This window comes from Patiria miniata, unplaced genomic scaffold (assembly GCF_015706575.1).
Source record: "Patiria miniata isolate m_02_andy unplaced genomic scaffold, ASM1570657v1 HiC_scaffold_9, whole genome shotgun sequence".
NCBI classification, from domain to species: domain Eukaryota; kingdom Metazoa; phylum Echinodermata; class Asteroidea; order Valvatida; family Asterinidae; genus Patiria; species Patiria miniata.
The window spans coordinates 2,900,935-2,921,897 of NW_024037076.1; the positions used below are offsets into that span (position 1 = coordinate 2,900,935).

Genomic DNA, 20,963 nt, shown 5'->3' on the forward strand with positions numbered 1-20,963 from the left:
GACAATTCGGGAAGGTGATAGTAATGTACATGTGTAATTTAAGTCCATTTGAAGTCTCTTTTCTGATTCTTTTCAGTCGCTTAATGAGATCAAGGGTTGGAGCACCTTTTCCCATCCAGGATTAATCTTTCCTTTTTTTTCAAACTACATGGACATCAAACTAGTGATATGTTTTTGGGTCAAGATGGAAGAGTTGAACTAGACAACTTCACTAACACAGCTCACACAAAAATGTCCAGAAATTAAACTGTATTTCATTGTTTTTATTTACATTTACTTTGAAAATTGCAAACTTGCTAAAATGGGGCTGCAACAAGTTTCTGAAACTGTGGTTTTTATTGTTTAAATGGAATACAATACTTGGATCAATACCATATTATGAACTTACAAGCTAAGAAGAACTGGCTAAAAACAAAACCTGATCCATATAAATAGGGTGAATTGAAGTATCACCAGCGTATCATTCAAGTATCAATGGCACAAGCTTGTCTGTATAATAAACATTCTTGATGTATGCTGAAATGGGTTGGTTGCAAGTGTCGCCTTCTACTTTCCATACATCATGTGTAACAGGTAGAAAGTTTAAAAGCGCTTCAGTAATATCTCTGCAGGTCTTGACCAAAAATAGTCTTATGCACAAACACTAGTACAAACTGTCCTACACATGTGGTACCCAAGCATAATAACTGATCCTTAGTTGTTAGTAGGATTGAATGTGGGTTTATAAAACATACAATTTACTTGTTTAAGCAAAATGTATTGGCCAGTCTGCTGTACAAAGAAACATCCACCACACCAATCCTTGATCACAGCCAAGGTCACTGATGATTGAATTTCCATGCATCTAAGTGGCCCTCCTGTAGTTCATCATAGCAGTGAATGTAGAAGCTGGTTTATGTGGAACAGTCCTCGTACTTAACTATTTCACCCTAATGCTATAAAGGTGCGAAGTCATCTCTCTGTAAAACAGACAAAGAAAACAAAGATGTTAAGTTATTGAGAAAAACAAGCTTTTTACAGAAACAAAACAGACTTAGTACTACAAGTACTTAGACCTTGCCAATATACTTAAATAAATAAATGGGATGCCATATAACAGCTGTCCAAGTCCCAAATCTGTCAAATGTCCAAGTCGCAAATCTTCATATTTTAGGTATAAAAACCAGTGCATACTTTTAGAACACTTTAAATGTAAATGTAGGTGAAAAATTCATTTATAAAAACCATGTTGGATCTGCACTGCTTGTTTCCTGGAATTAGGTAAATCATCATTCAATCAATATGAAGTGAGACTTTCTTACCATTTCATTGTAAGTGGTGACATGCTGCCGAATCTTGGAAGTGTCGGTCCACGTCACGAAGTCCTCCAAATTCCTGTTATTCCAAAATATTAAAAAAGAAAATCAACAACATACTTGCTTGTGTAGGCATCTTCAAACAAAGTTGTAGCGAAACCCTAGAAAGGTATTTTGATTGAAGTCTTTTAACCTGAACCCTCCTCAAAAATTCTCCAAAATCCTGCAGGATGTTTTGGAGGATTTTGGAGGAATGAGGCTGATTGGCAAAAAGTGCCGGTTGATTTTGGAGGATGTATTGTGTCGAGTTCGTTGGTTGAACCCTGCATTGTTTACATTTGGCCATGCATAACTGAGCTCCGCATTATGCCCAATATCATCCACACTGCTTCTGAATGTCATCACTCATCAGCACTGCCTCAACCCATTAACAGTGATTGTTGGAGGATTTTTAAGGATTGAGGCAATGGTAACCCCTCCACTGAACAAGTTCAAGAAATAATTTCGGAGAGTTGAGACTGAATCCAATTTTTACACATTGGCGATTGGAGGATTTTGCAGGATTGAGGATGGTTCCTTGTCAAAAGGCCAGAGGCGTTAGGGTTAAATGCCAAATTTTAAAGTGTGCATGAATACATTTGGGTGGGTTGGTCTTTCAAACCTAATTTAGCAATTTACAAACGTGTATGATTGCAGTGAGGACATAAAAACTTGGGCTTTATTGGCATTTAAAACTTAGTCCAATTGCCCCATTTTGCTTGTTCTTTACCTGGTTACGAGAAACGCTGGATCTAGTACAAGTTCAGGGCCAACTCTGATATCTGGTCATTGTGGTTAAAGAAAAAGTGCACGGTAAAATTATCAAATTACTGATTTCTGCTAGTACGAATTAATAATGGAACAAAATCAAATGACTGACATTCATGTAAGATGTTCCATCTTAGACTATTCCTGAATCCTTTGAATGCATAATTCAACAAAAATATACCAACTTGAAGGCAGAAAAGGATACGTCCTTGTTCTATAAACCTGACAGCATTGGCCACATCCTCCGCCATCTTTAACTTCACCATGACAACAGGTAAGCGTCTTCTACAGAATGACGATGCAGAGACTTTGTCGCAGAGTTCTAGGCTGCGCTTGGTTGGTATGATGCCCATGTTATACCTGTGAAAGGAAAAACAAGAGGAAATTACTGGTATATCAATGCCCAAGAACACTTATTTATATAAATCCAAAATGCAAGAAAGAATACATGTATAAACTATAAAGGCATAAGAATGAGCCTAGTACTTACAGTTTTTCGAGCATTTGTGACGTGCATTGTGTCCGATAAGGGTCCTTTGGATCCAGCTGCTTGATTTTATTGGCCAATGCTCGCACATGACGACTGAGTTTGTTGTATCTGAGAAATAAGCAGAAAGATTGCCCAAAGTTGATGTCTCTGTTGAATACAAACTTTTTAATTAATGACAAATATAACAGTTACACCCAGTTTTGGTCATAATTTACCATATGTCATGTGTGAACTATGATTTTGTTAGTATAGTAGGCTATGCATTTTGCTGAATGCTGAGTCATAATCATAAATGTCATAACAAGGGGAACATTTTCAAACAATATCTGAACTCGTACTCAACAGGGGTGTGAGTGACCACTGATAAAAATAGCTGAAAACAGCTGAAAAAGGTGTAAAAAAGCTGAATTTTGGAAATCTCCTATACTTTTGTACACAGCAAGTGAGGGAAAAAAGCTGAAATCCAACACACAAAAAAGCTGAAATCAGCTAAAAAGCTGAGATTTCACACCCCTGACTCAATAAACAGTGGCATCAGACAATGTCCGACATGTCAATTGTCAGAACTGACATGACTGATGAGAGCACTAGCATGACTACATTCCCTCCAACATACCCTATGTGCATGGTGTAATAGGATTCATGTACTTCACACATGTAATAACTGCGGGGAAAAGTTCCATACTCGGACGTCAATGTATCTGCTGCCAAACATATTAATTGTCACCTCACCTTGTCATTTGAACCAAGAGAAATCCAGGAAGCTGTGTTAAGGTGAAAAAAATTTACTCAAAATGTGTTTTTAGAGCACTTTTTGGATGCATACGTCGTGCAGAACTAACTTGAAGCAGCCGGTCAAAACTGATTGTAGTGGCTGAAAGACAGCGGTACGTTATACAAGTGACATCAACAACCATGACGTCGCATGAGCCTGCCAATGATAGTGCAATATGTCATTATGAATATTTATTTTCTCATGAATATTTAGTTTATTTCAATGGATACTTCAAATATGTCCAAAGATTGATTATTGCAACAGCGATCGTGCGCGGCCTAGCGGTTAAGAGTCTCGTGTATCAACCAAGCGCCAGAGGTTCGAATCCCGATGAAGTAACTGACTGATTAATAAATAGAAATTAAGGAAAGGAGAGGGTGAGAGTAGAGGAGGGAAAGTGGAGGAATAACCATTAAAGATGTAACTTTTGGCGCTAGAAAATTAATTGAAAAAAGTGACGTCCGAGTACGGAATTTTTCCGTAGTATAACTTATAACTAGTACCAAGTACCAATCATCAATCAATGTGATAGAAAAATACAATCTTAGTTCTTACTTCGTGTAGTCTTCTCTCTTCTGAATGTGGTATTTTCTCAGCACTTTCACCTCGTGCAAATTATTGTCGACTTCCCATGAGATAAAGTCAACCTTCTTCAAGAGTTTCTGTTCATGAAATTTAAGTTTCCTCATGATTACGACCAAAAAAACTCCAAAACTGGCAAAAGGAAAATACTGACTTGCACCGATTCACTGCACGTGCATGTTTTGATGTGCAACACAAAATAGGCTGGTTCCCTACCAAATAACATTACAAATACATTATCGACGTCTGGCACAGGAATTGGGTAGGGCGCCCTCATTCGTACAGATGAGGCAAAATAATGATTCACAGACGAGCATCGTTTTTAATGTTCTCTTAATTCATTTATCTTTGCATAAATCTTTGAACAACAAAAGGATGTTTTATAGGCGATTACCCCATTGTGGGTGGTAGCATAACGTTAACCTATTTGCAATTCTTTTGCTGGAAACGTTTGCTCAAGCGGACGTGTAAACTTCGCTTGACTGTTTTCCTTTTCTTCACCTTTTTTTCGAAGTGCCAGCGGCAAGGAAATTAATTTATATCTCGCCGTATTTCCAAAACTATTTGGTCTAGAAACATGGGGATTGTTGCATGTTGTTGGCTTGTTGCCCTACCATCCATCGTTCTATCCATTCAATTTTGTTTTCAAGAAAATATCACTTCTTAATACATTTACAATCAAATAAGCTTCGCCCCTGGCCTATGCACATGCTGGCCAAAAAGTTCAGTTATTTCTCACTGTGTCTCCAAAAAGTTGATTAAAAAAATTGGGGATTGGCGTATTGTTGCCCTACTTTCCAGCTTTTGCTTTTGTTAGATACCTTCACTAACAGATCTACACGCGGGATAGCTCACCGTATCTCCTAAACTTTTGATCTACAAAGTGGGGTTTTGTTGCATGTTGGCACTATATCCAGGTTTCCATCAATATTACATTTTTCAAGATACATAATCAACATTCGCTAACACGCCAAAAGATTTTTTTCTAGAATATTTTCATTAATGAAACTGGAAAGCACAGAGAGCGCAAACCTCCGCCAAGGCAAAGCAATTCCCCGCATAAATGGTGAAGAGTATACTTTAAAAAATCTTGTACTCGTACCAAGGACCACCCCTACAAAAAAAGGTATGTCCATAACTTTTTGAGTTATCTTGTTAACAGACAAACCAAGGAACCAACTAACAAACAAACGAACTAAATCTGATGAAAACTTCCTCAAGGATTCTACTGTGATGTTCACCGTTACTCAGATGAAAATTGAACGCGCGAACTGCGCACGCACTAGGACGACTGTTTATGACGTCATGCTCGATTCGGAGCGCGCATTTCAACCGTCGTCAAACTACTCCTGATTTTGTTTAGTTGCCGTTTTGGATTAGTTGCTTACAAATTTTTTTTTCGGACTGCTCAAGAATATCGTTTGTTTTTGCCAGCAAACTTGAGTCAGATCAATTTCTGACAATAATCCGGGGATATTAAAATTTTCCTCATCTTGTGCTGACGACACAATAGTATTGTCATCATGAAACTTTTCAAAGTAGTCGTCATGATGACATGCCTTGCGATGTGCAGTGCACATGCAGGTAAGGACATTATCCAAATCTTGCTGTACGTAGCTTTCTGAGTGTACAAGTAGAAACGGTTTATAGGAATCATTTCAGAAAACTTTGTTATTTTTTGCAATGATAAGAAATTAAATTCGACATTGTGAAGCGATTTACAATGTGTAGGCTTAGTTTCATAACAGAGCCTACCCTAAAACGTATTGTTCCGATGCAGTGGTAAACTCCCTGAATGGTGTGGGTCCCTCTTTTCTGTATTTCGAGTCGGCCCTGACAATAATGATATTTCTTGTGTCCATACTCGAATACTGGGTTTTTTTGGCCTTTTCTTCCATATCAAGGAAACTTTCCTGCTGTTCAGGCCTTCGAATGCCCGGCCGTGCAGGAGTACCAACGGTGCACCGCGTTCGCAACCGACTTCCTCCCAACCTTGGAAGAGCAATCCACAGCCAATGATGCAGTGGTCTTCATCATTGAGACCGTGCAGGGATGGTGGGCTGCATTCCTCGGAGTCACCAAGGATGAGCTTCAAGAAACCGATCAAATGACCGACTTCATCAACACCAGCCTCCCATCAGACACACCCATAGATCCTTGTTGTGATGATTACGATGAGAAAGATTTTGATTTCAATATCTGGATCCCTGGTGACCAGGAGCTTTCACCGGTGATTATCTCGACTCAGGTGCCTAACTGTGATCTTGAGATGAATCCACCATTACTCTATGAGATACCAGATGATGATGAACTTACGATGGATGAACTAGATCACGACAAACGTTTCAAAGAAATTGCAGCAAACCTGACCTATGATGTAATCGATGACGCCATGCCATTCCAACCACTCACCTACTGGCAAACCATCTCGGCTTTAGTGGACTGGTTCCTGACGCAACTTCTCATCAACACAGCTGCATCTGCACGGCTCCAAATCGAATCCCAATCTCCTTACTTTGGCACCATGCCAATGATGACGTCACCTGTGACGTCTGCTCCACGTGACTTCTTCACCATGGATCTTCGTGGTCAGATTCGTCCAGGGGAGGTTCCCATCGAGAAGCCTCCTCCGCCAGCCTGGGCTACTCGTACCGTCCGCCTTGCCTTTGTCTTCGTGTGTCTCTGCCTGCTGAGCCCTGTGTGTTTCACCGGAGACGAGCAGAAGGAAAAGGCCAGGCTAGCTAAGGCTTTTAAAAGCCGCAAAGGCAATCACCGCAGAAGCGGCCGCAGATATGCCGCTTATATGAACGCTAGAGGGCGCCAGTAAATACCTCAATACGATTTTCGGCACAGTTCGAGACAAGTAAAAGTCACAAGGAGACTAAACATGGAGACAAAAGTCAGAAATAAATAAAAAGAAGACTTAAAAATGGACTGACTAATCTGCCAATCGTCTTCTTTTCGACCTTTGAATGGAACCGCGGATGGACTTGATAAAGCGCCAGCAAAATCCAGTGAAAAAAAGATGAGGAAATAGACACTTTATTTGCCACTATTCACCGGAACTATTCACTATTCACCACTCATGATGGAAAGTGAATTTCTCGCTGTGCCGGAAAAAAAATCCAGAAAAGACTTTCAAATGGAAATTAAGTTAAAATCTCTGCCACAAATTTTTACTTAAATTCAGGCCAAGTAAAGCAAACTTCATAAATTCTTCTCACTAATTATTGGGTATTTTAAATTCATTATTGGAATGATTGGAAATAATTGAAATAATTTAATAGTGTCCGTATCTTCTGACAATTACCCATGATCAGTATTGTTGATTGGAAATAATCTTAGAAATAAGGAACATTAACTAAGCAATCTGAAGTAATTTCATACAAAAACATTTCCTACTTCTTTGAAAGAGTCATAATATTAATTATGCAATATCATTCTATAAACCCGTTGCCAAATCATGGAGTAAAACAGAAAACAAATAAAAATCAAATACATTTTAAATAATTTTGAGGCTGGCCTTTACTTTATGTTTGTCATGCTGTTTTTGAAGTGTCCCTGTTGCATCGTAAAATATTTTGGCATGGTATATGTTGGAATGATGTGAAAGGCATGACGCCGATTTCAGGCGCCCGTTTTGTGCGCATCGTGCATAATATATCCAATCTAACCATACATGCGCCAGAGCCTTATTCATTTTAAAAGCATATAGTGATGCATAATGCGACAGATTTGCCGACATCATTCACACTTCATTGGTAGTTTTGATGCCTTTTATCACCCAATTTAAAGCTGTGTTTTCACCCATACACTCTTCCCGCCCAGTTTACAAAAGTAGACGTCCTTCGATGTACTCAATACAAAATCACATCATCTGACATGGTATTAAGCTTATAGGTCACTACGCTCACGTTATCAAACGGATGCCTGTATTGCTCCTGATGTAACTGTAAACTTTACTCAGCGGCAATTTCACTTTTTGCTTGATCTTAATATCTCATGCCTGGTCAGTTGTTTGACTTAATAATTAGATCATAACAGCCATAGGTCTACTCAGTGTGTCGTCAATTTTCTTTACACATCATTCATGGGTGTAGACTTTCAGTTCCGACACAAGGTTCAACTAATTGGCCATTATTAAACGATGGGAAATATGTACGTGTAGAGTGAAGTGAGATTACATGTACACAAAATGTTATCTATGGACAAGATCCCCCAACTGTTCTTTTTGTCTCTACAAAAGACTCATTTGGTTTGAAAAAGTCTTTGAATTATCTTAATTATATTAAATTTAGGAAAACGTGGAATGAATAGCTTGCGATTATACATGTGTATCTTACTATAATTCCAGGAATCTCTGTCTGTCTGTCTGTCCGTCGATTATCTCCAGAACCGGGCACCGTATGAAGTTGAAAATCGGCGGGTATATTTTTCGGGACAACAGAATGTGCAGTGCAAAGTTTGAAGTTGTTTGGACCAGCGGTTCTCGAAAAAGCTGCAAAAAGCAGTATTTTCTGAGGTAAACGTGGCAGTATATAGCTTAGAACATAACACCCGTACGCACTGCCGTTCTTTTCAATTGTTTACGTCATGTTTAAGCTAAAGCGCGCGTGCTCAATATGACGCAAACAATGCAAAATGGACGGGCACGCGCATGTGCATTGCAGGGCGATACATTGTCCAGTATGGGTGAATACTAATGGATCAATGGGTGAATAGCACTGCATACCATGTTTCCGAATCTACACGGGCACATTATTTTTGAAGTCGACTGAGCGACCATTGTAGGTGGTCGAACTTCAAACTTGGCACAAACTTTGACGTAAGTGTGCCTTCAACCTGTGAAAACAACACCATTGAATAGCGTGCGTTGTTTGCACGAGCAGTTCTCAAAAACTCTGCAAGAGTATGCAACCTATACCAGCGGCAAAGCAATTTGCGTTTCCCGAACATGCACATTTTAGACGGGCACTGCACTAGTATTTATAAGTTACAAAACTTATACAGGCACTTTTTATATCGTATTGCTTTATCAAGCATTTCACTGACTATAGGTGATCTTTAAACTAACTTAACATGGATTCGCATTTGCTCTAAGTAGGTACTTTCTCTGCCGAATCCTTTATGTACAAATGACATTTTTAAGGGATTTTAGATCTTAGTTCAGTGTTCCCACACGTGCTTCATAATTCTTTGGGCATGTCAGATCTTGTCCGATAGGCTAAAAGACGCAGATTATTCATGTTGCACAACTTAAATCTTTTCATATTGGAAAAGTCTTTCTTAAAAACGTCAGCATCCACTCTTACTTTTTTGCCAAGGCAAAAAGAGGCTCAAAATTTAACAGGTTGTCTGTACTATTCAGAGCGTGGTTTCCGAAGCCCGAGTGCCCATTCATCAGTGTACAATCCAGGTCAAAAGACCGGGCCACAACCCTGAAAGAAACGAACGCGGACATTCCACCAGGGTCTGGCCCTGGTATGGCCCGCTGACAATAGCGGCGGAAGACCGCTCCACTATGAGGGGAGGTAGCGTTGGGTTGCGGGATGAGCAAAACGGGACGGTTGGGTGTGGTCAAAATAACGAGGAAATGGAGACAGTTGAGAGCATTTTGGGATGAGTTGATGGGCAACAATGTGTGAAATGCATAATTGTATTAAAAATGGTTGCAGGATGGATATATCATGATCATACATTTTACATACATTACTGCTTTCTCTCTATTTGTATCGATAAAATGAGTTTCAGCTGGTAAGTTTGATCATAGTTTTTGATGGACTTTTTTCTGAAGTGAGTCGTATTGCTCATGGGAAGTCTGATAAGAGAGTTGTAGTGTTTCCTCGAAAGTTGAGTAGATGTGCAAAGTAAAGGAAACACCTATTTTTCGAGTGAAGCGTCTTAACTTCGTTTGGAGAAGTTCTATGAAATGAGTGAAAAGTTCACGTACAGATTGGTTATGATTTTAAGACCAACGTAAGCCGACGAAATCTATGTTTAAATATCGGATTATCAAAGTGACACATCCATGTGGAAAAAGTGGTCAATTAAATTCGAATTTATCCCCTCCAGATCGTCCAACACTTCAAAAAAAGAACCCCCCTTTTCAACGAATGCAAACATTAAGACGCCGGTCCGCATTTAACTATGAATGAGAGGAGTGGGGCTTACGTAACTCTTTTTTCAGAGGGGGATAACAGTTACTGGTCCGTTCGGGAGGGGCTTTACATAGTGCCTTGAATTCGAGAAACCTTGTGGTATTCGTTGGGTACAAAACGTGGTCTTGGATCATTCGAGAGTTTGGGTGGTGTTCCGACGGTCAGTGCTGGTTTCTCTCCGTCCTTTCACCGAGATGGCGCCCACGAATTACGGCGTAGCTGCCCTGGCGGTAGTTTTGTTTTACGTAGCATCCTCAAGTTATGCCAAACCACTAACTCAGGTAGGAATACAGTGTGAAATATCCATTTTCGAAATTAAACTGCAGGAAGTAGCTTTCATTCCTTAATGGGCGGGGCATTGATAGGATAATATACGTGTTACACAAAATCAGGGGTCACGGATTGAGGTTTCATAAGTGTGGCGATTGTCGCTACATAATACTTGGCATATTTCTCAATATTTTAGTCTAACATAATTACGGTAAGCTTGAAAATAAATATTGTTCTTGCAGGATTGTGGCAAGGTGTCAAGCATATAATTATGTCTAATTTAGAACTTGTTTCGTGTGATATTCAAGGCCACACCCAAGTCACCGATCAATAAATAAGTGTGACGGTTAACCGTCGTGAGTAGATGAAATGTGATAAGTCTGGAAATAGGGTAACCATGTCATTTGCATAGATGCTTCAAGTGTACAAACATTGGTGGTAGAAAAAAAGTCAATCTGTTGGTCTATGCCTTTCACTTCGTTAATAAATTTGGATATTTACTGTTATTTTAAGACTTTGATTGACTAGTGAATTACATGCATTGCGTTGCGTGTTTCATACAGTTTAAGCTATGCATTGCAAACATTGATTTAAACGAGACTGACGAAAAGTCAAACATTTTGCGGTATATGATTGAAATTTTCAATTTTGAATTTTACTTTTGCAAATAATTTGGTGTTCTATATTGTTTTGGCTTTTTGTTTTTCTCTAAAATTGCACTTAATACGGTGTATTTGCATCGGTTGGGCAGAGGTTTAAATACTTATTGGTACACATTTTATTTCAACCTTATTCATATCAAAGTTTTGTAATGTCAAAAAAGTGGACTGTTGTGTAACATTATCTAAAGTTTTGTTCGTAATTGGTTTTTACAACTTGAAAACGATCTGACTTAATGTTGGATATCATGCATTTAAAAAGTACAACTTCAATTCTGTCTGGCTCATTGCTGAATTCTGAAACCTGCAAGCACCGGCGTGTTATTCAAGTCAAGCCTTGAAACTTTGAATCGGTCCATGAGAACTCACTAATATGATTCTTTAAGATGAAATGTAACATTACACATTTACCGTTGTCGATTTTCGCGTCATTGTTTTAGTCTTTCTGAGTCGATTTAAAGAGTTAATGTGACTTGTTCCTCAAACTTAAAATGTAAACAACTCTTTGTAGATTAATCGGGATCTTAAATCGACCGCCGATCCGATTCGGAAATACGTGGGCGTTGGCTGTCCTCGCCCGGCCGCAAAACCTGAATCACCGGTCACCATTCAACGTCCCTGCTCGCTGCTCCAATCGCTGCACCCCGAATTAGCGTAAGCAAGTCAGTCTGATGAATGGAGTCTTCAAGAAATCCTTGTGAATTGCCATGGAGCTTTTCATTCAAGAATGTTAGTTAGCACACAAATGCAGCTCTTGTATGCTAGAGACTGACTCAATGGGCGTCATTGTACCAGGGGGTCTTGACTGTAGATGTACATACAATGCTCCAGCGCAGGTTACGTATATTTAGATGTATGCGTTTTGCATAAGCTTAGCGAGGTAGTCGCCAATAGGCTAAGAATACACACACCAAAGTGGAGAAACCTTGATTCAGTTTTCAATATCAGTAAAATGTAATAAATGAAATGGTAAAAAGAATATGAAGTGACAGAAAAGCCTGCAAAAATTGTCTGTGAACTACAATCACTTTTGTGAAACTTTTTGTGTTGGCAAAGGCTCCGGCACTTGAAGAAGCTCTTAAAAAATCAGAATAAATCTCGTCCCCATTCGTATGCAAAACGGTGGTTTACTTGGCAAAAGCTTATAGGCCAGCTCCCCATAGATCGATCGGTGGAGTAGTATCCAAGACCTTGTTTAACACAAACCCCAATACTTATCATCCTCAAAAGCAGTACGAGTACGATGATGAGCGCCGAAACCAAAATATCCTCAATTACAACACCTATATGCAACAAACTCCCCCAGACATCAAGCAACCTTCAGTTTTAAATGTATCTTCAAATCGAAAATTTAAGACGTGGTTTTCAAATTGCAAATCAGAAACTTTTGGTCGTCAAAGTTATTCACAAGCTAATTCTTAGTTATTAGTTTTTGCTGTTAAACGTAATTGTATTTTGGCAGCAGCATGCATGGACAAAGTGCCGCTGTGCACTGCACTTTCGCGTAGGCCCCTACACATTAATGGCACCATTCCCGATGACCCATGCATTCAACCATGGCTGAATCACGCTTCACCGGCACCGAGCCACACCCGATCGCGAGTGGTACGCCGTGCGAGCCCCCTTTGTTTGGCCGTGTTTGTCCGGTCCTTGTCCGTAGTGTCCTGCCCCATCTCCGTAATCCGTGTTGAGTAAACGAATCGCCGGTCCGTAAATTCCATTCATTTGGAATTGTTAAGGCGCTTTGCTTGTGTGGGGCCGAGTGGTGTGATTTAATCACTCCGGGATATTGAATCGCACCGGAGGGAGCTAGTCCAACGGAAAAGACCGATTGAGTGATTCGAAGTTTAACCGTGCACACGATCATTTCAAGATTCCCCTCTTTTTTGTGAAGAAAAAGTGTAGTACATATAGGCCTATCCAGACCCACTAATTTTGGTTGTGTAAAAAGTTAATGGAAAGTCAAGAACATTTATTTCCTAGCAAAATAAGAAGTGTTTCTCAGTTTAGACATGTCTTTTCAACATATTGTGTTTGCAATGACTTATCTTTATTGGTCATATATCTTAAATGACTCTAATGAAGGTACGTTTTTAACCCAATTTACTAGAAAACGTGGTACATAATGAAATGCTGTCTAAGAAAACCGCACGTTTTACGCCGTTTTTGTTTTGTGATCTGTCGTATACAGTGTATTCATAGTACCAAAGTATCTCTATAGGTATAACGCCTGCAATCATTTTGAAACTTTCAAATGGCAAGTATCATAGTATAATACATGCGGTATCGTTATAACATTACATTAAAAGATAACATTACATTAAAAGTAAATCAAGTTATATCCTCTCATTGCAGAGTATGGAGCTGAGCGCTGCAGATCGTGTCCATTATTTCGGCCAAGCAGAAGGTTAGTAGCCTACAGTTCTCGTAAAATGAATGAAAGCGATTAAGCTTTGCCATGTCAACAGAACAGAAACGATCGAGTTGGTTTATTTCTCTCATTATTTTGCAGCTGTTCTTTTACCTTGGTCTATCATTATTAAAAAGCCAGTGCATCTAGATTTCAATTTTAACTATCGAAAGTTTTTGGTAATAAATTTGTTTCGTTCATATCACAATTTTAAACTGCACGAAATTTACGGCATGGCGTTTCTGAACCGCTTGTCAGCAGCGTACAGTGCAGCAATCGGTGAAAGAAATAAATGAGAAACCATGTCAAAGTATTATATTTCAAAAATACGGAGAAAAAAGACCAGTGTACAGTGAGAATTACAATATAATGAACACCTCTATGCGTCACCAGTTCAACTTCATGAAATCGATGGCCTAATTGCTTTTACACTAAACGATTCCTGGAAAGAAATTAAAGACTTAATCCTACGAACCTTAAACCATACCAGTAAGGTAAATCCTTGCCGTGGCAGACCCATTCCTCCACCTCTATGATGGCCCTTAATGAACCACTTGTCATAGATCACTGACATCCAGCGAATACCAATGATGTCCTTGTAAAAGCCATCGTCTATTGCTGTGGATATTTTCTCTATTGTTGCGTAAATCTCAAGGCGAAAAATAGTCTACTGTATGGTTTACAAATTGATGCTTCCGAAAATGACCTCCAAAGAATTAGGTTATAAAAATGGGTGCAATGCAAGTTTGATTTTGACTTTTGGGCCTATCCATAGAAATGAAAATGCGAGTGTGCGCATAATTATTATATCAAACTGATGCATGAAACAATAATAGCGCATATTAACCCTAACAGAACTCAACCCATCAAACCACAACGGCTTTTTTTGTTGGAATCTGTCCGGATGGGTACAGTTCCCCTAAACTTGACAGTCTTTACATTGGGTTGGTGCACCTTCAGAATCAGTCAAAAATATGTGTGTGCAGTTTCCCATATGGTGTTGGAATTTGCCAGGATGGGTATGGTCATTAGTACATCATGCTAGGGAGTTGGGGTTAGCCTTCAAAATTAACAATTGATGGAAACTTTTTTTCGGAGAACTAAACAAATTTTCTGCCGAATGTATAAACAATCTTTGAAAGTCGTTCTTCTACTCGCTAAACAGTGCAAGATTTTGAGCTGGTCTCGCCGCAAGTTTCCAAGAGGAGGCGACGGGGCAAGCACATCGAAGCTAAGAAGGTTGTCTTCGAAGCCTTCGATGAGAGATTCGATATTGCCCTTGAGCCCAAGGTGGGGCTAGTGGACGCAGGAACGCTGGTCCACGAAGTCGGCAAGGATGGGAAGACGGTGCTGAGTCAACCCAAGGAATACTGTCTGTATGTTGGCAAGTCATTGGACCATAAGGATTCCACTGTGTCCGCGAGTGACTGCGGCAACAAGGTATAATGATCGAGATTGGCCTTTATGGCTCTGGTAAATTTAAAGTCAGTTAGCGATTATACTTGAAACTTTGAAAATTATTGTTTTACAACAAGCGACTTTAAAAAGTAAATAAGTACTATTGCTATTTGGGTTTTATTGCAGATTATTCGATGTTAATTAAAATTACAAAATGAATACATTTTTTCGTTTTTTTGGTTTCCTTTTTGGGGCACATTTTCATTGGAAAAGTAATAAATAAATGTGGAAAAAAAAGTGGAGTGCATGGATCAAAGAAAAACTATCGTGCAGCAATTAATGTCTGTCACATTTGGAATGAACAATTATTTTAGAAGAATCTTCTATATTGATTGTATTTCCTTGATTAGCTGCAAGCATCGATCGCTACAGACAAGGCAGCGTTCCAGCTGCAACCGCTGAAGACTGAACACAAGGAAAAAGATGGTCCTACCCACATGGTTGTACGAAGGAGTGTCAACACTCAAGCATGCAACATGGACGGTCAGTATTTCGGCTCGAGGCGTTCGCCAATATTTATTCTTAAATGTCGAGACGCGCGCGCATTTTGGTAACCCCTATTGGTCAAAAGAGCATTAGTGTGCGCGTACCACCTGACCACGTGACGGCTCTCAACCAATAAGAATGGGTAAACCGTCTCAGGTATTTATGAATGAATTCAAATTGTTATTGCAGGACTATTGTTGATGTACCCTAACGTGGCGCGGCCCCTAACGTGGCGCGGCCCCTAACGTGGCGCACTTGGATTTTTCGCCGGTAGCGCCTACCTAGAGCAAAATTTTAAACTGAAATTTCACAGAAAGTGAAATTTCATCAAGTTCTAAACGGTCCTGTTCATAAATCGCGAGTTTATTTACCCGTAACAAAGTTTAAAGGAAAAGCTATTTTGGCGTGATTTTCCGATTTTTTTTCAAGTGCAAAGTGAACCCTTTGAAAATGCCCTGAAAAATAAGAAAATAATTTTCTGACAAACATTTGGCTGGGTATGTAAGTAAAGATATTAATTATTTATCAGAATTTATCAAGTTTACAGGAATTCGTAAGTGTTAATTTGGAATTTTCCAAGATTTATTCAAGTGCGCCACGTTAGGGAACACTCCGCCAATTTGTGCCCAATTTCCGGACACCACCGTTTTTGAATTTCGGATTAAATTTTATGAAACTGAAATTGTTCACAGAGGTTAAATAGCAAGCATTGATAAGGTAAAAGTACTAGTATTTCATTGCATGAATTTGAGGTTTGTCAACAAAGAGGTTTGGCAACACTACACGAGGAAAGTCGGGTAAGCTTCGAAGTGCGCCACGTTAGGGAACACGACTATATAGAATCGATCGTCTAAATGAAATTGCAAATCTACACGATGATCTTACAGACAAGGTTTTTTTTTCAAAGCTGGACTATCTGGCACTTACCTATTTGGTATCTTTTCTCTTTCCTTGCAGCTGAAAGATCCTTGGAGTCGACTATGTCCAGACGCAAGAGGTCTACAGCTGAACCGATTTACGTGGATGCTTCGGTTGTAGCAGACGATCTCATGTACAAAACCTACGGCAATGAAACCAATAACTACCTTCTTACCATTCTCAATCAGGTGAGACTCTGGTTGTAGTTGGTCACTGATATAAATCACGTGACTGCACGTTTAATATTGTGATTGGCTATTAAGTTACACAAGTGTCCTACAGTGACTGCCATTCGTCACTCATTTGACACGTGGGATCTTAATAAGGTTTGCTTATATTTCACAATGTGTGCGACAAAATATTTCTTTCAACAATTTTATTTAGAATTTCTCTAAAAAAATATTTTGTTTGTTTCATTTGTTTTACTCAGGTCGCTGAATTGCTGAAGGACCCTAGCCTTGATATCCAAGTCAATTTGAAAATCAGCAATATTAAGATCGTCAAGACGCCACAGGTAAAAAAAATGATTAGAAGTGAAATAGAAATCATGTTTTTGAAATGTTGATAACGATAAACGATGCACATGTTGACCAGGGGCAGTTTAAGGACACCGTACAATCTCACAAAATCTCATCTACCCATTAGACACTTGAGGGCGCTGTGCTTAATTTCATTGGAAAAATGCGGTTTCTTTGAAACTCGGCACACAAGTTGTCTTATCATTAAATTGCTTAATTTTTACGACTTTTATGTGCATTTAGCTGGATCTATCTTTATCAGAGGAGCTGGAAAAGTCCCTGGAGAGTTTCTGCTCTTGGCAGAAGAAAAGTGATTCCGACATTTCCATTCTTATCACAAGGTAATCTACGTTTTCATTAGTTTTTGCTTGAAATATTTACCTTCACTAGTTACGATATAGGCTGCAAAGTTAGGCATGATCTTTCCCAGTATGTAGAAAATAATCTAGATTAAAAGCCCAGTAACTTGTTAAATAAAGACAGGGGATATTTAGCTGCCCCAGCTTTCTTTTAACGAAGTGGCTATCGTTACGGCACTCGTTGTTTAGCGCCCTCTACGATATTTTTTTGATACGCACGCAGGTATATAATTATTTGTTTCTCCACGTTTTCTCGAGCAGTGCGCCAGCTGATAGAGGATAGGACTTTGCACCGCGAGGTTGCGGGTTCGAATCTCAGTTTTGCACTCGAATTTTTTTCCTTTTCTAACCTGAGGCTTTGGAGGATTTTTTTTTAAAGGGAAATAAAGTCCGAATTTCATAAAGTTCAAATTCACTTTTTTCCTTCTAATTTTATATTTTCTTGTCATGTTTTTTTATAAAAGTTGCCAGGTTGCAGTCTACCGTAACGATAGAAATTGGGAAATGCGTTACGGCTGCCGTAACAATAGCCACTGCGTTCTTTTAATAAATGGTATTTTGCCGGTTAAGAATTAATTAAGATGGCCATGGGCGGTGTGTGAGTTTTTTTGGGGGGGGGGGGAGGGAATTGAAAATGTCCTACCGGGGCAACTCTGAACCTTGTTCCTTGCCAACATTGTCGTTGTGACTTCAATCATATTCACGGGATTGGAATCAAACCATTTCACAATTTTGGACTTTTGTCCCTTGAAAAAAAAATCCTCCACTATCCAGAACCACGATTCAGAAAAAGAAAATGTAATAGGCCTAGGCCCTACTCCGTAATTAATGTTGGAGTCACTTTAAAACAGTAAAGAATTTTTAATTTTTGGGGAAAACAATTTCATAATGTCGCTAGCCGGAAGTTGAAGCAGAGACCTTTCACTCATGAAATACACGCGCTATCCATTCCACCACAGGTGCTGCACAAATGATGGAGGTAATTTAATACCTTTGATAATGTAATCCAATTGTTCTTGTATTTGAAAGGCGTGACTTGGTCTCTGGTGGCAACCATAAGGTGACTGGTAAGGCAGCTGATGTCGGTGGAGCATGTGACCCAAAGAGGCGTTGTCTGATTGGTCAGGATCACGGACCTAGCGGACTCATCTTTACACTGGCTCACGAGATTGGTCATAGGTAATGTAGCCAATAGATACAGATCTAAGTTGTCGCTGGCTGAGCCACATACCATTAAAGTTCAGTCAATTTCCAATTCGAAATAGGAATGAAGACTTGGGCGAGGCCCTAACTTAACGAAACAACCATAACTAAAACTGTGGAAGATGATTACAGTCCCCCAAACAGCACTGGAATTTAAATTGAAGACATTCCAATTCAAACATATTTCAAAGTTAAAACATCTTTTAAGTGTGTATAAAGCATTTTGCTCATCACACATGATCTAGCTTTTTGTCAGTGAAACTAACATGAAATAAGTTTTCTTTATTTGCAGTTTATTGTCTCGTGAACAATTCTCTGAATACTGTCAGATTACAATGCACCAGCAGTATATTTCAAGACTTTCTCATTCTTTGTTATATTGCATGAACAGCCTTGGTATGTACCATGACGGTGGACTGAGTGACTGCGCCAACAAGAAGAACATCATGGCTTCTGTCAACTCCGGAGGGCCTGAGGCCTTCCGCTGGTCTGAATGCAGCAACAATGACCTCCTCAACTTCCTAGCGTAAGTAACTGTCTTTGTTCAATGAACTCTTTATAGGTTGATGTCTGTCGCTAGTTAAGGATGAGTAGGTAAAGGGATCTCTTTTGATGATTCTTTATTTTATTGCAGTCGTCCAGAGTCTAAGTGCCTGAAGAACAAACCCAAGTCTCTACCTGACTACACTCCGTCATCCATCCCAATGCCTGGCTTTTATTTCAATGCTACTGAGCAGTGTGCCATGACTTACAATGCAAAGAGCACTGTCGCCTCCGAGGTTCTCAACAAAAAGGTGAGTGAAAAGTTTCATATTTGTGTAGATATGGACCGAAGTATTTGCTCTTGTATTCATTCCTCAAGTTGGAGAAACATTTAAGGCTTGTTTTATTAACATTAACTTGCATCTTTTAGGAGAAATTATTTTGTTCTTGTTTTTTGTTGTGTGTAGGAAATCTGCACAGCTCTTGTCTGCAAGAACGGCAACGGAATCCCAGAATCCACCAATGTTCCCCCCTTGGATGGAACTCGCTGTGGAACCAAGCGAGATGTAAGTTTTCAGTGCTCTGTGTTCGCAACATTGAGTAGATATTAGAAATAACCATAATTTGGGTGTCACAAGTTTGACCCTGATTGATTCTGGTTTTCCTAGTGGCAGACACTACTTAGATATATTATTTAAGTTCCAAGTTTGCAACTTTCAGATATTTTGACTAGTGTCGTTACAGCATACATTGCAAAAAACACTGCCACGAATTGCTATAAAAACAGAACCCTCGTACTCCGAAAGATGTCTGGTCAGACAGATGATATCATTTCTGTTTTAGTCACAATTTTATTGATTTAAAACCTTTTTACCCCCTCAGATTTGCATCCATGGAGAATGTCTGAAAGTCTACAGCACCATGGATTGTGATGGTGGCCCATGCATTCCATTGTAAGCTCTCAGAATCTTACACTGTTCTTTAGTTTTTCTTAGAGTAACTTTCGGCTGTCACAGGTTTGATTTATCAAGAGAGACCTCCGGCATCCTTAAAATCACTTCAATGTTCACTTAAAGAGAATATCTAACCTTACTGCTTGGTCGTTACTGCATGGATGAGCAGCTACACACTTAAAGGAAAGCCAAGATAAGCCTCCGATAGGCAAAAAAGCATCCTTTAAAGATTATCATTGCAAGTCTATGAGTTTGTATCTTCCATTACAAATACAAAATCTGGTGTACTGACAAATAACGCAGTCCAAGTGTAACAGTTTTGCCGACATGAAGTTGGAATTCAGTACAAATTGGCGTTATTGTTTAAGTTAAAGAAAACAATGTAGTGTATAGTGTTTTGGCATATTTCATGAAAACCCTTCATTGTTCCGTTTGCATATATTTTTGTTATAAACAAGTATAAGAAACCTAAAAATCAAATCAATCTTTAGACCATGGTGTCCTTTTGTATGCTTCATTTGTCCAACCATTTGATGATTTTCACCTGTTTGTTATTCACTGCAGCTGGCTTGCAGGCAGTTATACTTGTCAGAATTCCACTTCGTGCGTGGCGACCCGCTCGGTTCTCTGCGTCGAGGAACATGACGACGGTACAACCCGACGAGTTCTAGATCTTACACGGTGCCCAAATGAAGTACCAACAGATACAGGAATTTGTCCGGATGATCCATGCAGGTTAGATGTGACACAGATCGAGACAACTTGCACGCGAAAAAGTCTGTTTTTCTTCTGATTTTTTCTTCTTTTCTTCTTGTTCTTCAATTCCCCTGACTTTGAACATGTTTCATATTCAGTGCCACCTTTGACATTAAACAGACTCCGATCTTGATGAAACGTAACAATCAAAGACCATATAGTGAAGATGGTCGTAGAGATGGACGTCATGGTGACGTCATCACATATAAGGTGCAACTTACAACTTACGATATCTAGAGAATGACCAGGCCTATCTGGTTGAAACTTTGTAGGTACATGTACATAGTGACGACATGAATATTTGAATGTATTACACAAATTTCCATTTTCTGAACTAATTTGTTGTAGTGACCATTGTCGAATCACTGGCATATATCAATATT

The 20,963-nt window shown here is 39.3% G+C and overlaps 3 protein-coding genes across 3 annotated transcripts in view; 2 read left to right on the plus strand and 1 right to left on the minus strand.

Moving 5' to 3' along the window:
• Positions 1-242: 242 nt before the first annotated feature.
• On the minus strand, positions 243-4,133 carry LOC119720802 (U3 small nucleolar ribonucleoprotein protein IMP3-like). Its single transcript, XM_038190653.1, has 6 exons — positions 3,923-4,133; positions 2,593-2,700; positions 2,308-2,462; positions 2,065-2,116; positions 1,302-1,374; positions 243-959 (listed from the first exon to the last, which is right to left on the minus strand). Exons 1-6 carry the CDS (start codon positions 4,054-4,056, stop codon positions 936-938), a joined length of 546 nt encoding a protein of 181 aa, XP_038046581.1. The 5' UTR covers positions 4,057-4,133; the 3' UTR covers positions 243-935.
• A 1,324-nt stretch (positions 4,134-5,457) lies between these two features.
• Positions 5,458-7,459, plus strand: LOC119720803. The gene is made up of 2 exons (XM_038190654.1): positions 5,458-5,533; positions 5,854-7,459. The coding sequence occupies exons 1-2, from the start codon at positions 5,473-5,475 to the stop codon at positions 6,774-6,776; spliced, it is 984 nt and encodes a 327-aa protein (XP_038046582.1). The 5' UTR covers positions 5,458-5,472; the 3' UTR covers positions 6,777-7,459.
• A 2,720-nt stretch (positions 7,460-10,179) lies between these two features.
• Positions 10,180-20,963, plus strand: part of LOC119720804 — a 38,135-nt gene continuing 27,351 nt past the window's right edge. The window contains exons 1-13 of the mRNA XM_038190655.1: positions 10,180-10,388; positions 13,392-13,443; positions 14,612-14,886; positions 15,255-15,387; positions 16,348-16,496; positions 16,739-16,822; positions 17,070-17,167; positions 18,215-18,364; positions 18,780-18,914; positions 19,023-19,182; positions 19,339-19,437; positions 19,754-19,824; positions 20,389-20,559. Of these exons, the coding sequence (XP_038046583.1) occupies positions 10,302-10,388; positions 13,392-13,443; positions 14,612-14,886; positions 15,255-15,387; positions 16,348-16,496; positions 16,739-16,822; positions 17,070-17,167; positions 18,215-18,364; positions 18,780-18,914; positions 19,023-19,182; positions 19,339-19,437; positions 19,754-19,824; positions 20,389-20,559 (1,664 nt within the window). The 5' untranslated portion in view covers positions 10,180-10,301. The remainder of the gene's footprint in view (positions 10,389-13,391; positions 13,444-14,611; positions 14,887-15,254; positions 15,388-16,347; positions 16,497-16,738; positions 16,823-17,069; positions 17,168-18,214; positions 18,365-18,779; positions 18,915-19,022; positions 19,183-19,338; positions 19,438-19,753; positions 19,825-20,388; positions 20,560-20,963) is intronic.